Genomic DNA, 18,681 nt, shown 5'->3' with positions numbered 1-18,681 from the left:
GTAACGTTATATATGTACATGCAGTTTGTTTCCTACTATATGCATATTTTACTCAACAAAAGATGTTGAAACTCAGTAGCCTAAATATTATGTCATTTTAGGATATTTATGTATATGGCAGTTTTATAGTTGACTTTCTACAGCTTGAGTATCTCTGACGTTTTGTCAGTAAATACTTGTTTTTTTATTAGAAATCATCTGAACACAATGAAAATTCGAATAAATTAAAAGTCGAATATCTTGGATATGGGGTAACCCATATCTATTCTTGTTTATACCTTGCTATGTGGAATTTAACTAAAGACAAAACAGCATGTTATAGTAAGTTTAGATGTAGTTTGATGGTTTCCTATAGTTAAAAATAGCAAATCATTTCTTTTTCTAGTATTTTTAAGAATTGTTGGTTTTGTATGATGTCATAGTTAACTTTTCCCGTACAAATTAGGCTCCGCCCCCTTTTTGTAGCCTTAACTGTGCTGCGTGTTCTCTTTGTTGCATTTACTGCTCTCTTAGCTGCATGACAGGACTTTTAGTGGATTTATGCACAGCTTTTTAGCTGCATGACTGGATTTCTGCATCACTCTGTTGTATGACAGCGTTTTTATTGGATTTCTGCATTATTTTCTTGTTGTATGACAGGAATTTTTAGTGAATTTCTACATTACTCTCTGTTATATGACCGGTTTTTTTAAAAATTGGATTTCTGCATTTCTGTCTTTTGTATGACGGGACTTTTATTGGAGTTTTGTGTTACTCTCTGTTGTAAGACAGGAAGTTTGCTCTCTTTGCTGCTTGACAGGACTTTTATTGGGTTTCTGTATTACTCTCTGTTGTATGAAAGCACTATTGCACTTTTTGTCGCTGATAGGACTTTTATTGGATTTTTGCATTTCTCTCCGTTGTATGACGGGGCTCTAATTGGTTTTCTGCAGTGCTCTCTTTGTTGTACGAAGGGGCTTTTGCTCTCTTGTTGCTTGACAGGACTTTTATTGGATTTCTGCACTGCTCTCTTTGTTGCATGACAGGACTTTTAATCAACATTTTTATTTTAATGCGATACGCAGTTTTCATATCTGGATTAAATATAGTAAAAATAAGTAATGAAAGATAAAATTGTAATACATTATTCTAATTAGACAGCTGCATACAAAACGCCTTTTAACGATAAAAAAGTATCTCCTGAATAAGTTATCTACGTGTCAATTAAGGATACATGCAGAACTCCCGGAAACTTTGATAATTTCTATGAAAAAATTTCCGGTCTTTATATTTCAATAGCTGCGGAAAGAGCGTTCTTTCCATCAATCGAGAATGTATTGATAAGAACACTGGAAATTTTTTTCCGCAATAAACACATATTTTCTTAGTACCATATGTTTGATAGCATTGAACAATGAATAATACCTCTATGCTTTTCTATGGATCTTTATGTGAAACTAATAGGAAAATGACATGGACCATAAATCAATACATCTTCACGTAACTCTTGCCTCTATTCTTACATGTATTTCAAAAAACTAAAAAATAAAAAATAAAAAAAAAAAGAATGGCACCAAACCTGTCTGCAAAACTCATTAGTTAGGATTGAAGACTGAATGAGTGTTTGCTGTACTTGTTGTCAAAATTCTGGATTGTTTTCTCGTTTCGCCGACGATCTTGTAAATGGTTTTCGGTAATTCTAGTTTCTTGCCAAATACATAATTTCACCAATAAAGTTTTTTTCTTCCTGACTGAAAGAATGTGAAGGTGTATTAATTAGTGAACTTAATTCATCTTTGACAACGGCGTACTTTCGTATTGTACTCTAATAGATTGGACTGAAGGTAGAAAGACTGTTACATGTACATTTATTTGAAAACAAGTATAAGATTAATGGCATATTGTAAATTTACTGCCAATTTGGTAAATTCAAATTTTACAATTTGACATGAATGCAAGAAAAAAAGTCTTTTCTAAAATACTTGTAAGAAATGTTTGATTATAATAAACAACATGCATATATTAATGCAAGGCAGCCTATCTTGGACGAGGAGAAAGTATGATCAACAGATCATCAGGGATAGTTGAAATCTCACTACTTGATCTTAGATGGTTAGACTGTCTTTTCGTTAACATTTGGTTAAAGGATATTGTATTGATCTATGAGATTAAACGGGAAAAACATACTTGAAAAAAATCTCGTAATAATGAAATAGGAGTAAAAGCCATTTGTATCGTGAGCTTGCCGTTTATCTTTTCCAGAGCTGTTTTTATAAATTCTTAAGTTTGTATTAGCTGGTTGAAAACACCCAAGAAATACATAAGTGAATGAGTTAGGTTATGTTTTTGTTAGGACAGTTGTTCATTATATATCTACAAGTCAGGAGGAAGGAAAGACGTTTATTTATTATTTGAAATTTAAACATGATACGAGCTTTAAGAAAAATAGATAAATGTGAATCAATACTTGATATACATATAATATAAGTGAATGAATTCAAGACTGAAATAATTTTCTCATAAAATATAACTGAATATCAGATCAAAGGAAAGGTCAGTAAATCGAATGATGACACAATTTTTAAACAAATAAAAATGAGGGAGGGGGATCTGCGAGAAAAATTTAAGTAAAGTAATAAGTAAAGTTAAGTAAAGTAAAAATAAGGTAAAGTTTATATATATATATATATATATATATATATATATATATATATATATATATATATATATATATATATATATATGGTCATTAAAGTGCAGTTAAAAGAGCAAACTCTGGCGCAATCTTTCAGATCGAGTTTCGTCATTCAATCATTTTCAATAAGTTTGAAATTGTACTTGAAAATCGTTTCTTCTCATAATCTTAACTTCAAAGAAAACAAAAACAACAGAGGGGGATTTGCTTAGGTAATGTGCATTAGCTTTCCGAGAATGCACTCCTTCCAACAAAATTATGTTTGACTTTTTATTCTTTTTGTAGCCTTTTTCACTACATGAATATGTATAAAATATCAGATATCCATCTTTCATTGATATAGATCAGGTTTATTAATTGTAGTTTGACTAGTGTCATGTATGGGACTTTTCTGCACTAGCTACACAGTTTTAATTAGGTTTATATAAAATAGTAATTTTGTTAATTAACTAACGTTGTTGTTACATGTAATTACGAAAAAGAAAAAAAGCTAGTTGTATCATGGATATGAATGAAATGACTGAATTTGAATTTGCAAATTGGGTTATTGATAAATGCTTCACATCACGTATTCGATAATCAAAATACTTCATATGAGGGCATCCGTATCCTGTCCTCCAAACAAAGCATTAATCCTTGGGGAACTGCGGGATAGGGGAGTTTATTTAATTACATGTATATGCATGTAAAACATGAAAATACCAATTTACCCCTTTGTCAGTTTAAGCCCCATCTGGAAAAAGATACCGACAGGGTTCGAAATTCACTATATACAACTCGCAAAACGCGAGTTAGAATGCCCAAATTGCGAGTTAAAAATTAGGTAACGCGCAAAAACTTGCGAGTTGATTTTTTTGCATTGAAACTGTAGCAAAATTATATGATATGACAGAACACAATGCTTTTGATTTAAATCAGTAATTTAAATAAAAGTCACACTGTAGTTGTATTTTGTGTATTGTACAGTAGTTACTTTTTCCTTAAGTTACATGTATTTAATTTATATAAATTTAACTTTATATGAAAAATTGCGAGTTCACTTATTTGGTACTCACAATTATTTGCGAGTTGTAATTTTAGGGAGTTTCTAACCCTGACCGAACTACCAAGTCTTTCTTTCCTCTGTAAGCTGCTGTAAATTTTCTTTTTATCTTTAACTCTACAAAAAATATTCACCTACATCCTCTTGTTAACCATAAAGAATTGTATTATCGTTTGATAATTACACAACCTACTTTCATTATAAAGGTACAAGTATCATAATTTTCCTGTAGAGCTACGAGATTGATAAGCGAATCAAGAAGCCCCAAATGTCAGATGGGCAAATCATTCACAGGTCATACATTATTCTGTTAGGATGTAAAAGCCAAACTCTATTACACGGGGCCTGTCCCTGAAATACGTTTGCAACACAACATCGTAATCACTTGCAGTAGCATGTCGCTGAAGTTGTTAGTTGAAATTGACTGTGACAAGCCGCAGTTTCGTAATGATTTTCCCGGTTAGCACATCCGGTGGATGATCCTCCAAATGAGACAGCAATACTATGTCATGTGTCATCTCGCAACAGTGGGGGGCCACACTAAAATTACGTCTACAAGCATTCATATACTCCATAAACCTCACAACTCCACACTAATTCAGGTGCCATGATACACAGAATTTGTTAATTTCTTGTAATTGCCAGACCTTCTGTCTCTTCCAGTTTTATTTCCTGTTTCCTCAACTTCAGGGGTCATTGTTGCTCATTTTTTGGTCTGTTAAGATCTTGGATAATGTCTTTAATTGTGCTGATAGTCTTTTAAAATGCAGCGTTAGAGATTTTAGATAATCCATTAATTACTGAGAAAGAGTGCATACCGGCACAGTGTAGAGTATACATGTATACATGTACTATATTTGCATCGGAGAGTATGACAATATATTTATGTATCACTGATTGGGGGGGGGGGGGGTAGGATGGGGCCATAATAGATTATCCAATTTCAACATAGGGATATAAATGGAAAAAATCTTTAAGAATCTTCTTCTCAAGAACCACTGGACCAGAAGAGGTGAAACTTACGTGAAAGCTTCATTACAAAAATGTAGATTCAAAGTTCATTCAAATCATGACTCCCGGGATAGGGTGGGGCTACAATTGACGATCAAAGTTTTACGTACAAATATATATTGAAAAAAAATCTTTAGAATTCTTCCCAAGAAGAGCAAGACATGATTAGTCATATTGATATGGAAGCATCCTTAGGTTGTGTAGATTAAAGTTTGTTCAAATCAATACCTCCAGGAGAAGGATGGGACCACAATGGACGATCAAAGTTTTACATACGTATATATAGGAAAAATCCTTTAAAAATGTTCTCAAGATGATGAGTCACATTGATATTGAAGACAGTTAGTGATTCAAATTCGTTAAAATATTGACACCCCCCCCCCCCCCCCCGGAGTTAAGGTGAGGCCACAATTGGCGATTTGAGTTTTACATAGGAATATAGCGAAGAACAGAAAGGCCATAGTGACTCAAGTGAGCCTTGTGGCACATGGGCCTCTTGTTGCATGTGTTTCCATTAGAATATTGTAAAACAGTCATTTGGTTGTTTTACAAGACAGTCGAGAAGACTATATCCCTTATGCACTGTAACGTCTTTGTAATAATCTAATGATAAGCAATTCATAAATTGATAGAAAAGTGGTCAGATTCATATGCCAAAGGAGCAATAAAGAATAACAAAAAGAAAGAGAGAGTGGGTAATTAACTTATCTTTTAAGTAAAAGAGAACATTTTTCGTGTTCGATCGAGAAAGAACATGTACCTTAAGTGCTAGGTATCTGAGCATCTTATCAGATAAAGTGATATAAAATGTATCAGCTGCAATGTTAATCTGTATCCTATAGTGTTAAAAGAACTTCATTTCTGCGTTATAAAGTTTATCAGTAATCGAAATACCTAGATTGGTTGTGTTGATATGAGGCCATTGCTCGATCTTTTATATATATTCACACAGACATGCAAGAGAATATATACGTCCGCCAACGCCGATTTCGAATTTTTAGAAAATGCCGAATCGAAAAGACTTATCAGGAACTGCCTAAAAATTAATAAATCTTATATTGACTAAGCTGAAAAATTTCCACTAATTTTTATCTTTGACATCTTGATGAAATTAAACTAGGGTATTATATATATAATCAACCGGCAAAAGTCCTTATGAAGTCTTGTTCGTGTATTTGTATACTTGTTTTTTATTACCCTTTTAAAAGTAAGGAACCCTATCTAGGACCCATCAAAATATATTTTTTAATAGATAAAGTAGTAAAGCGAATTTCATTTCAAAATGATATCATTTTTAAATATTCTTTATTACGAATTTAATGTTACGTTATAACAAATTTGTTAAATTCTTTATAGCGAATTCAAAAATTTGAAATAACGAATTAAATCGGTAAGGTTTAAACGAATTCTAAAATTTGGTTAATCATATCTAATCGTCTACATGTAAATGAATTCTTATATTTGTTGTAACGAATTAAATTCGTTTAAATTAATTCAGCAATTCGTTATATCGAATTCATAAGGTTTTTCTATAGGTCTTAAATGTTGCATTCGACGGCAAGGAAAGAATATGTACACGTACCAGCTAAGCCTTCGGAGTTTCAGCGGCAATCTTATTCTAATTTTATGTAACTTTTCTTTTAATTTAGAAAGATACCTTTAATTTTTAAGTCTTTAAAGCCATTGTAAAATTAATACTATGCTTAATGTTATTAATTATATGAATGCTTATAGTATGTTAATGTTATTTTTTGCAGTGACTTCCGCTACCCACAAACGGCAGGTAGCACCTTCTTTCCTTGACACAGGCCGCCGTAACATCACCGTGCCGAGGGGAGGACTAGCGAAACTCAGATGTAAAATTAGAAACCTAGGACCGAAAGAGGTAGGAATGGCAAATTCCGACGCTAATAAATGTTTTGAACAAATGTCGTCAATGTTAACGCAAAGAAAATAAAAACATAAAGCAAGCGATCCACAACAATATATTTATCTTAATAATTACCACAAAAAGAACTATGACAAATATGGCTAGGCATACCTCTTAAAATGTGAAGCAAGCAGTTTCATTTATCAGCAGCTTGATATAAGTAATTAAATAGACATGACAATACCTGAAGATATTCATTGTTGAATTAAACTTTAGATTTTTTGAACTTTGACCCTCCGGGCACCTGCCTCAGGCTTTCATGAATCGGTGCCCGGATTACAGAAGAGAATTCAAAACAGATACCATCAAGACCCCAAGTTAAAAGTGGTAATAGTAACAGAAAAATATAAACTAAACGTTTGATGTCTCAGGAATTTTGCGGTTAACGAGAACGCTATTTTTTATACGAATAACATAACTCCACAAAAAAGATGTCAGGGGATATAATTTATAACGTTAATTATAAATCGCTTCCATGTGAGGTTTTGTTCACAAAAAAATAGTTTTTGCTGGAAATGTTTGGCACTACAATTGAACGGATTATACATGATATATTTCTAAGATTTTGACTTTATTGAATTATATTTAATTATTCGTTGATTCTTTGTAGAACAATCAGGCGGTATCAATTAACATTTTTCTATCTGTAACTGTCATTTTGTCGAATTTTCTGAGAGGTGATCCGTCTGCTTGTCGCGTTAAATTGATTTTTATTATGTAGTGTCGGAGACGTTTTTGACAAATATCAAAGATAAATTGACGCCGATTGATTTACCGCCAAAAGACAAGGTTGTACCACCGTTTTGAGTGGTACTGATAATAACCGAACTGTGTGATGATATAAGATATATATACTTTGATGTACCATACTACAACTCCCTTGTCTCAAGGTTGACAGAAGTAAGACTACTTCACTATATAAACTCCTACAGCAATAGAATCATTAACCATTCCCTGTTACTTGTGTATTATTGTAATTATTTGTGTAAGCCCTCCGATACAGGCATTGTATGCCCTTTTATCCCATCCCTCTTCCCTTTTAATGAGTTACTGGCATAAGATGGGTCACTTCTAGTTTATCTATGTAAATTTCCTCTCCAAGAAACAAGTACAAAAGGTTTTACAGGTAGTCTGACTCTGCAATGAAGCACTGGAAAAGGCGACCGTTTTAAAAAATGTACACTGAAGTTCATTTAAGACTGCATTTTAATTCCTGATGTAAAGTTAAATTCTTTTATGATCTATATTGCATAATTTCAATTATGTACACATTACATAAGATAAGATGTAATCAAAGATTGCAGAACATCCTTTTTATGGATCCAAATTTATGTATTGAGGAAAATCATAGCGAATCAATGTCTGTATCAGATCTAATTAGATATCAAAGAGACATGTACATGCACAGTTAAACAACGTTAGCGTGAACGTATTTATGGACGCACATGCTTCCTTGAAATTCTTATTGAATATGATAAATATAGATTATATTTATTGCATTCGTTATTTACTAATACGAGTAGCCTGGTGTGCAGTTGATTTTTTTTTAATTGAATCAGTGGAAAATTCAAAAGACTTCAATTGCGGTATTTTCAATATCACCACAACGAAAAAAGGGGTTCTAAAGTCTGGAAAACACACAATTAATAGATATGTTTTACATGTATTAAAAAATTGAGAAATTGTATCTTGCGACATTCAGTATAGTAACTCTAGTTGGAGACGAAAATATTTTGAATTTATCAGGATATTCAAGTATACAGTTCTATCTAAAGAAATTCAGTTTCACACTGGAATCACATTTTAATTGCCAGACTAAACATGTACTTGTGAAAATTGAAATATTGCCAACTGTTGAATGATGTATTAATCGTCCAAAAGTCAAAGTTTAGCCATGCATCATATTATTTATAGATACTTAATTAGATTTCATGTTGATTAAACATTTGTTGATCTGTTGAGGAATATTAAAGTAAATATCCATCAGCCTTGTAATTAATGAATTCTCCCCACCATAATAACGTGAGGTTTCTATGACGTAGGTAGCGTGGAGAAAGCTCTCAATGGACTACCCTTTGACCGTGGGCACGTTCGTTTTTGAGAAGGACGAACACATCAGCGTGGATCACAAGGCCATTTCTGACAATATAGCGGAATGGAACCTGATTATCAAGAGGGCAGAACCCCGTCACTCCGGGACGTACGAATGTCAAATCAGCGCTACGAGAGTCCTTACGTACCACGTACATTTACACGTACTCGGTAATTATTAGACAACTGGACAAACACTGGAAAACTTCACTTTGAAATTTAGACTGCATGTTTTTTTTTAATTATTATTATTATTTTTGAAATTAAATTTTACTTATCATATGATTATGGATACTCATTCTGAGTGAAATTAATTTGGCGGTAACAGATTCACACAAATACATGTTGCAGACTTCAGTCGATTTAGTATGGTTGTTAAAGAGACAATGTCCGGTCAGTAATTCAAAGTAACAGGTGTCATGGTACATAGTTTTAAAGACTTGCGTACTGAGACTTGGTTTTTAGCTCTACTGGTCAGAGACCAGAAGAGCTTATGCGATAGTAAGGTGTCCGTCGTCCGTCCGTCTGTCTGTCTGTCTGTCTGTCTGTCTGTCTGTCTGTCCGTCTGTCTGTAAACAATTTTTCAAAACGCTACTCCTCCTACAGTTTTGGTCCGATTTCAATATAACTTGGCACACAAGTAGACTACACTAAGATACATAATTTAGTGCATCGGTTTTTGATTTCGATGGACGGTGTTGCCATGGTTACTAAAAATAGAAATTTCTGTGAAATTCCTTTAAAACACTACTCCTCCTACAGTTTTGGTCCGATTTCAATATAACTTGGCACACAAGTAGACTACACTAAGATACATAATTTAGTGCATCGGTTTTTGATTTCGATGGACGGTGTTGCCATGGTTACTAAAAATAGAAATTTCTGTGAAATTCCTTTAAAACGCTACTCCTCCTACAGTTTTGGTCTGATTTCAATATAACTTGGCACACAAGTAGACTAAACTAAGATACATAATTTAGTGCATCGGTTTTTGATTTCGATGGACGGTGTTGCCATGGTTACTAAAAATAGAAATTTCTGTGAAATTTCTTTAAAACGCTACTCCTCCTACAGTTTTGGTCCGAATTCAATATAACTTGGCACACAAGTAGACTACACTAAGATACATAATTTAGTGCATCGGTTTTTTGATTTCGATGGACGGTGTTCCCATGGTTACTAAAAATAGAAATTTCTGTGAAATTTCTTTAAAACGCTACTCCTCCTACAGTTTTGGTCTGATTTCAATATAACTTGGCACACAAGTAGACTACACTAAGATACATAATTTAGTGCATCGGTTTTTGATTTCGATGGACGGTGTTGCCATGGTTACTAAAAATAGAAATTTCTGTGAAATTTCTTTAAAACGCTACTCCTCCTACAGTTTTGGTCCGATTTCAATATAACTTGGCACACAAGTAGACTTAACTAAGATACATAATTTAGTGCATCGGTTTTTGATTTCGACGGACGGTGTTGCCATGGTTACTAAAAATAGAAATTTCTGTGAAATTTCTTTAAAACGCTACTCCTCCTACAGTTTTGGTCCGATTTCAATATAACTTGGCACACAAGTAGACTACACTAAGATACATAATTTAGTGCATCGGTTTTTTGATTTCGATGGACGGTGTTCCCATGGTTACTAAAAATAGAAATTTCTGTGAAATTTCTTTAAAACGCTACTCCTCCTACAGTTTTGGTCTGATTTCAATATAACTTGGCACACAAGTAGACTACACTAAGATACATAATTTAGTGCATTTTTTTGAATTCGATGAACAGTGTTGCCATGGTTACTTAAAATAGAAATTTCTGTGAAATTCCTTTAAAACGTTACTCCTCCTACAATTTTGGTCTGATTTCAATCTAATTTGGCACACAGTTAGAATACACTAAAATACATAATATGTATTTCTGTTTTTTTTTATTTGGGTGAATGGTGTTGTCATGGTTACCGGTACTAAAAATAGAAATTTCTGTGAAATACTTTCAAAACGCTACTACTCCTAGTTTTCATTTGATTTCAATAACTTGTCACAAAAGTAGACTACATTAAGATACATAATTCTATTTATTGTTGCATGTTGCAATGTTTCAAATCCAAGTGCTACTTTTCTTTTGTTATACAAACAGACCAGTAGAGCTACAGTCTCATCAGAGACTTCTGGTTAAGAATTAAATTTTGCTTATTTTTTTCATCTCAAAATTTTCAACAACCTTATGGGCTTCATTCTGTATTTGCACCATGTTTACAGCACTAGAGTTGTCATACACTATATATACTGGTAGACCTGTAATAATTTCCGCGACAAAGATTTTATAAATATCGCACCTTGAAAGAGTAGTCAGAAAGAATTTTGACGGAACATCTATAATGGCAATTTAAATCTGTATGCAATAAAACTTGTGTCTAGACATTTTTCTCTCTGAAACTCAATTTAGAAAGCTTTCTCTTCTTTTGTATTAAGTATTTGTCTACAGAAAAGTTATTGGTAATATCAGCCTCTTACCAATTGAATGAAAAGTATCGATCCTTGGAACTTTAATAAAAAGTGTGGTTATAAGCGTAATCAAGCGTTCTAATTAAACGTCAAAGAGAGATTCGGTTATTTGTCAAACCTCTGGAATCAAACACCCAGGACTAGCAGGACCATTGATTGGGATGTGTGTTCAAAGACGTTTGGTTGATCAACATCCATACACAGTGTAATTTAACAATGATATATGATCCGGAAACTGCTACATGTATTTGGCGTTTGGCCCAAGATACAATCGTATTTTTATTGGAATTGTTCGCCATAGCACTTCAATTTCTCTGTCTTCAAAATTTGAATTTAATTTTAACCTCATACTTCTTAAATAGATTCAAATTACTATATATAACCGAGTTTCAATTACCTTTAAGAAAAATATATGTTCATTTAAACAAGTTTGATTTTTTTTCAGATTTCCCTGCAGTTGAATCAAGTAAGGATTTTTTTTTAAATTGTAATTTTAGCTATTTATTTGAAAATCCATTAACTTTTACTGAACACAGATATTGTAAAACCTTACAATGAAGTTTCTGTTGGATGAGGCATCCATTAGGCAAAAAAAAAAAAATTATAAATAAAATAAAAAAAAATTAAAACACACACTTTGTGGGAAAATTGAATTATTGATACATTACTATTATCTCTACTTTCAACAATAAAATAACAAAATTAGGCCGCGTTGGTAGAACACTCTAAACATTGATTTCCCATTAAAAAATTATAATCAAATGATATCATAGGAGAGTTATTTAAATTTGTTACATGTAGCTTTAGAAATAGATATTCTGGAATCTTCATCCTATTGTGGATGGTGATGACACTCCATTAGAATAATTAGAGGCGAATGGCATGGAGATTGACAGAAAAACGTGGCAACAAGAGGCTGAACACCGATACCTATAGTTAAAGAATTTGTTTCACAAAATGGGGGGCTGTATTATTTTAGAGAGTCAAATCAAGGAAAATCTGCAATTATTCCAAAGACCGAAGTAAAAATATGAAGCTTTACCACGAGATTTTTTGTTCAAAATGTTCTCTCATATATACATTTATAGATATGATGATATGACCTACCATTGTTACATTGAAGCCTATCGACAATATATAATTTTAATCCATAAAAAATTAAGAAATTTATTTTTGGAAAAAGCGTTTGGTTATGAGATCCATAAAAAGAAATTCTTCATAATTTGATATATGATAGTGCATATGTCACCATGCAAGTTTTAGAAAAATTGAGTTTTTTAATCTTATTTTTCACTGGGTGATAATTCTTACAATTAAAACCGAATGATAATTGATGGATTTTGTCTATATATTTAATTTAGTTCATGTTGTTTGTTCTTATTATCTTTTAAACTTATTTTATAAGTATTTATATTTTACTTGAACATGTACTAAAAATAGTTAATCTCCCTCTTTATGCACCGCATGCCTTAATTAATACTGAGAAATAACTGCTTCTAAAATATGTGCAACTGCTCTAAAATCAAACCCTTCAAATCTACGTTATGAAATCTAGATTGCTTTGTCAAGTGAAAATGACAGACTTGATATTTAGAGCAGCTACACTTAATTGTATTTGAATAAAGATTAATTTTGCAGAAGCATATTAGTCTGTATAAAAGTCTTTCTAATAAATAACTTAAAATTCAGCGGAACCCCAATTCAAGGAAATAAGTCATGGTGAAACGGTGGGATTTTTATTCTTTAAAAAAAATCATGGATCCCTGTTTGACCATTATCTTCGGACGCTTTCAAACATTCGCCATTTCATATTCCCTAAAGGGTAATAACTCCTGTTTATTAGGTTTTAATGCTCTTCTTGTCACCTCTGTAAAAATATTGCTCCCTGTTCTAATATAACTCAGTAGAAAGTAATGACAAATTACACCAAATTATGTCATCAATATTAACGTAATTAAGAAATCTTCCAAATTCTTGTAAGAAAAATCTGGTTTTCTGTGTGATGATAAAAGGCTATATTCTTTCAGCAATTGAGTTGGATGGTACGCAGTATGTAAACTTATATGACCCTATAACCCTGACTTGTAATGTAACGTTCGGAAAGGATGCCATATCAAGTGCGCAAGTGGACTGGTTCCATAATGGACAAATCATCAAATCGGGCGATGCCCAGTGGTTAAACCGACTTCGAATCACTCAGTACATAACGTCTGACGGTCGGACCATTGTTAGTCTGCTCCATATATCCCACAGTTCTCAGAGAGACGACGGACGCTACGTGTGCCGGACGATTAACTACATGAATGACCGACAGGAGACGGACAGCATGGACGTCATCGTCCTCAATAGTAAGTATTCACAGTTACTGACTGTCACCCTGATAGACCGCCGCGGTGGCGGTCACCCTGATACACCGCCGCGGTGACAGTCACCCGGTATACCATCTTTAGTCCACCGTATTCGCGGTGATTTCGATTAAGGTAAAGTTTATTTTTTCATTCCACACAAGTGTTGACTATCTCAAAGATTTCTTTTAACATCATACTTTCATTTTAAAGTAATTAATATTATTGCAGAATTGCAGTCTCTAAACTCTCTTCTACTGCTGTGCTTGCCAGTTTTCATATATTGTTTTTATCTTTGCACATCATTAAACACTGCTACATTGTGACAAGCAGTAACTTTGAATACTTCCAGAGGATTGACAAGTGGTTATTCTCCGAGTTTTTGTGTTTTAAACATGTTTTTGAACATTTGTCAACCATTTCTCCATAAACTCGTAAAGGGCAAGCATGATATCAGCTTTTTGATATTACAGTGTGCTTTTAATGGGGAGCTCATACATGTAGCACAGATTTCGTAGCAAATATAAGTTTTAAAAAAATATAATTTACATGACCAAGGCTTATAAAATGTACTTTCTTTTATATGCTCTGCAGCAAACAAAGATCACATAAAAAGAACTGGCGATAAAGGTAAGTGTACTTGTAGTGCGCATGCGCTTGTTCCATAAATAGCTAAATCAATATAAATAATAATTAAACATGCACATTTTTTCTTCGTTTCATTGTTATAAAACTATCATTTTTCGTTGTTCTAGTGTAAGCATTCTTCTCAAATGTGAAAAAAACTAACTGTTTAGGGTTTTTATTTTCAGCTGGCATTCATGAAAGTGAGTAATCCTTTAAGAACACTAATATGTTAAACAGTTTAACCCAACTTTTCCCCTCATTTAAACTTTAAAAAAAGATCTGCTTTTACAGAAAAAAAGAGAGCATATGCACTTCTTTGAGAATTACATCTGCATATTTCCTATAAATTACGACATTGTTAATGAAGGAGGGCTACAATCATGCATGTGATGTGCTTATGTTGACTGTTTATCTAATATACCTGTTAAAATCTTCATTAACTCTTAATTACATAAGGTTTTAAGTTGGCTTGTGGAATGACTTTGATTTTAATTTAACTGGTAAAGTCTTATAATATATGCATGATATTACTACAAGGACAAATAATTTGACTCAAGAATGTTAGAACAAAAACGAATGCTATTTTCAGTCTCTGCCAAAATAATCGCCATTCTTTGCACACCATATTTATAAAGTTTTGTATGAATGTAAATGGGTAATTAGGAAATATTGCAAAAATACAGCAACCATGCATAAACTGCTGTTTAACGAAAGACACGTGCAGTGGATCATCGAAGATTTTCTTGGAATGTTGTTGATTTACACAACTCCTCTCTAGGGTTGTCCAATCAAATTTAACAGAGTGCTTCACTGCGGATTTGTGACAGTTCTCGTAACTAAACTGGTATCCATTACAAGGTTTCTCTATGGAGTTCCTATGTTGATTGGTTCCCTTGGTGGTTGTCGGATGTCGACTCCTGCAGTAAATCTTGCTCTCCTTTGTTACCTTTTATTCGCTGTTTCTGCGATGTATCCTGGATTCTTGTTAGTACAAAACACTGTCTGACATTCTCTACGAAATTAAATACATGTATACTAAGGAAACTGATAATGATGACAATGAGTTATTGCTGTCACTATATAAATAGATTACTAGTACATGTGTGTATAATTATTCCATAATAATTCTGTCCTTATAGTTTCAAGTGGACATCTCTCGGCAGATACTACATGTAGTTTGAAATGTCCAATTTCTGTATAAAATTTACCAAACAAATGGATAAAATATTATTTCTTTCATACACATAAATAGATAATTGCAACACACATTTAAAAATTTTTGTTTTTGCTTTTCACTGCTTTTTGATTTTCCAAGAACACAATTCTTATAAATATTTCCCTCCAGTCCAGTCTGTTAAAAATGCCGAAATTGACACTTTATTGTTTAAAGTCAAAAAACAAAACCAAAAAAAATTGATGGGGATACTTGTTTGAAGCTAAAATACCCACAAAACAGAATGGGGAGAGATACAGGTGGATTCATAAGTCAGGCACTTGGAGGATGTAAAGAAAAAAATATGCAAAATAAAAATAATAATAGATTCAAAGATAAAATCTGATTTATTGATTCAAATTTAAAAGTTGAAAACATTCCTCCTCTGAAGAGCAGGTGCACAGAACGCCCACAGAGAAGAATTATGTTCTCGGAGAAAATCTCGGCATTTATTTTGTAGTTTCTAATATACATTCCTAATCAAAATCAATCGGCTCATAATTCGAGAAAATGCATTCCTATCTGTGTTTTGTGTGATGTTTTGGAATTGAGGGATTTCAAAAGAGATCAAAACAAAAACGTAAACAATCTATGATGTGTAAGTTCTTTATGAACACCTTTTAGCTAAGTGAAAGAAACTTTCCAATAAATTGTGGCAACTTTCCTGTTTACTGTTATCTATAAAAATTGCACATTATAGACATATATATCGTGCTATTAGCAATTAATTTGTTGCCTCTTAGCAGGCAGTAATCATGCGATGATTGGTTTGCCTATAAATACAAGAATAACCATCTCTGTTGACACTCTTCTTTAGCCTGATGTTGTTTAGATACATGTACAAGATGTGGAATGAATGCTATTTTCGATCAAATAACAACGGGCCATGAATATTCTTTGCCAGATAAGGAAAATTTGTTCAAGAGAAAACAGGATTACTGCTTTATCATTGTCTTAAAAGTGATTAGTATATTAAATACATGTAGTAGTCAACAGTTCAAGTAAATGCCTTCAAGTTGATTGATTTTAAATTTTTAATGCATTTATGACATTTTTAACACTGTTGCATAAAAAATGATATGGTGGGATTCTACATATATTTCATGAAATAATTTAAGGATACTAGTATCAGAGCACCATTCTGAGGGAATTATTTCGTAGTAGAACTCGTAGTATAATAGATTCTGATATAACGCTATGAATTCATAAGATTCTAAAACTCACACCTTTTTGAATATACATATACATGTATTTTAAGATTTTTTGGGATCGGACCACAAGTATTATTTATAAAAGCTTTTCTTTGAAAATGTGTTTGTAAAAGTGTAGCTATGAATTACGTTCTTGATCAAGCCTTGAAAGCAACTTCAATTATGATGTTTGATCAGCTTCCTTTTACTTTAAGGTGGAGGAGCGGAAGTGGCGGGGCAGTCTGGGAAAAATGTGTCCGGTCAGGTGACAGCTTCCATAATTGTGAACATAGTGCTTTTCTTAATTGTGATTTTAAGGTGAAAGCATAGACACCTGAAAATATAATGTTTGTGGAGTGTATGGAAAGACCAGTCACTTAAAGTTTTTGATGAGCAAGGACCACCCTTCTACATGTATGAGTATCAGTGTTAATCCGAGTATCGCTCAAGGATACTTTTGACAGCACGGAGCACCGGTCAGAGATTATATTCGTTAGAATACCTGACCCTCAGAAAGCAGTGAGCAAATTTGTATTGGGCGGATTCAGTTAATTTTCACATATCGTTTACTTACGTGAAAACTTTGTCCGTCCATCGTGCAAATCTTTTACGATATATATGAGAACTTGCTTTGAGAGAGAGAGAGAGAGAGATAGCGAGAGAGAGAAAAACTATTTTTTTAAGATTGTGCATACATGTCCATTGTTTTGTGATGTGACTTGCTTGTTTACATGGTTTTGCTGAAGGTTTTTGTTTTGCCAAGATATGGACATTTTACCTTTAACAGAAAGATTACTTATTTTTTACTCAGCGTTATGAAACTAAAACTACGTGTATTTAACATAAGTACTTAGACAATTTTTGTTTTCTTTTGTACTTTATCAGCTTAAAATTTCAGCATGATCAAGATATGTTCTAATTTCGTATATAGGGCGTTCATCATCAGTTACATTCATGATGTCGTAGTTGTTGATTTCAGATGTAAAATTTTTTTTCACCAAAAAGTGATTATTTGTTAGATTTGTTGTTCATCTTTATTAGATGGTGTACTTTTTATCTTATTTCTTATATGATTTTTGTGAAGAATGTTAAAAAAATAATTAAATTGATTTAAATTTACATTATACTTCAGTTGTCACTTTTTTGTTTCCAGGATAATAATAATGGTTATTTATGTGGTCTTTCTGGCGTTCATTATGTTTTTTTATTTCCTCTTGTTCACACTCTGCCTGGAAAACAAGATTTATTACCAGATAAATCGGCCTATAACAACTGCTTTTTATCGCTACAACTGTAGTTGATGGTCTATTGATCTGGTTTTAACCAAATCTCTTAATTCCGTACTGGTAAAAGTTAAACGTTCATACATCAACCTTGTGATGAAAGGAAAGACAAACATTGTTTCTATAGGGAGAAAGGTGGACCATTCCTCAACAAAATAAAGATCAGAATTGAATATTTTATCAGTCTCATATGACGTTAAAATTTTGTGTAATATTCAATTTTTTTTGGTAACAAATTTGAAAACTTTCATACAGTGTGTTACAACTTTATCTTGAGACTTGTAACTTTTAAAAACTTTGTTTCCATATTTAATACTGTAAAAAATTCGTTAGTAGTTGTCAAATGAACAGATGAACATTTTTCGATCCTTTGTTTATGTTGATTGCTTCCAATAAGAGGTTGTGTTGATACATAGAAAAGTCTTGAATTAATTCATACTGAAAGTTAACGTTCATCAAGTAAAAATTAGGCTAAAAGTTTTTTCAACGTTTTTCTCCTCCTGTTTGTGGTAAATACTGGTCTTTATTGGCCACAGTTCTTTTGATGATGGACATTACACTGCCATTGAGAGGGGGCCATTAACACTATACGAAGAATTCCCTGGAAATTTTCTATTAAGCTGACAATTTTGCGTGGCTTTTTTGTCGGTGGTTTCTAATTGTCGACCGGAATCGATAAACTTACAATTCATTGCTCAGTGAGCAGCATTTGATATTTAAATTAACAACTGGAAGGAACTAGTGACTTCCCAATTAAAGAGACCAGAC

At 32.7% G+C, this 18,681-nt stretch overlaps 1 protein-coding gene across 4 annotated transcripts in view; it reads left to right on the top strand.

Moving 5' to 3' along the window:
- Positions 1–17,749, top strand: part of LOC133182095 (hemicentin-1-like) — a 40,657-nt gene extending 22,908 nt beyond the window's left edge. For 3 of the 4 annotated variants that reach the window (XM_061316814.1, XM_061316813.1, XM_061316815.1), the window contains exons 3-9: positions 6,485–6,612; positions 8,700–8,919; positions 11,701–11,721; positions 13,283–13,603; positions 14,195–14,230; positions 14,413–14,427; positions 16,846–17,749. In XM_061316814.1, the coding sequence (XP_061172798.1) occupies positions 6,485–6,612; positions 8,700–8,919; positions 11,701–11,721; positions 13,283–13,603; positions 14,195–14,230; positions 14,413–14,427; positions 16,846–16,952 (848 nt within the window). In that variant the 3' untranslated portion in view covers positions 16,953–17,749. The remainder of the gene's footprint in view (positions 1–6,484; positions 6,613–8,699; positions 8,920–11,700; positions 11,722–13,282; positions 13,604–14,194; positions 14,231–14,412; positions 14,428–16,845) is intronic. The other variant, XM_061316816.1, reaches the window with a different exon arrangement.
- Positions 17,750–18,681: the final 932 nt, after the last annotated feature.

This window comes from Saccostrea echinata, unplaced genomic scaffold (genome assembly GCF_033153115.1).
Source record: "Saccostrea echinata isolate AGI-Se365-2 ecotype Australia unplaced genomic scaffold, CSIRO_AGI_Sech_v1 ptg000009l, whole genome shotgun sequence".
NCBI classification, from domain to species: Eukaryota; Metazoa; Mollusca; class Bivalvia; order Ostreida; family Ostreidae; genus Saccostrea; species Saccostrea echinata.
The sequence above is the reverse complement of the archived record's forward strand: the minus strand, read 5'-3'. Positions and strand labels throughout refer to the sequence as shown.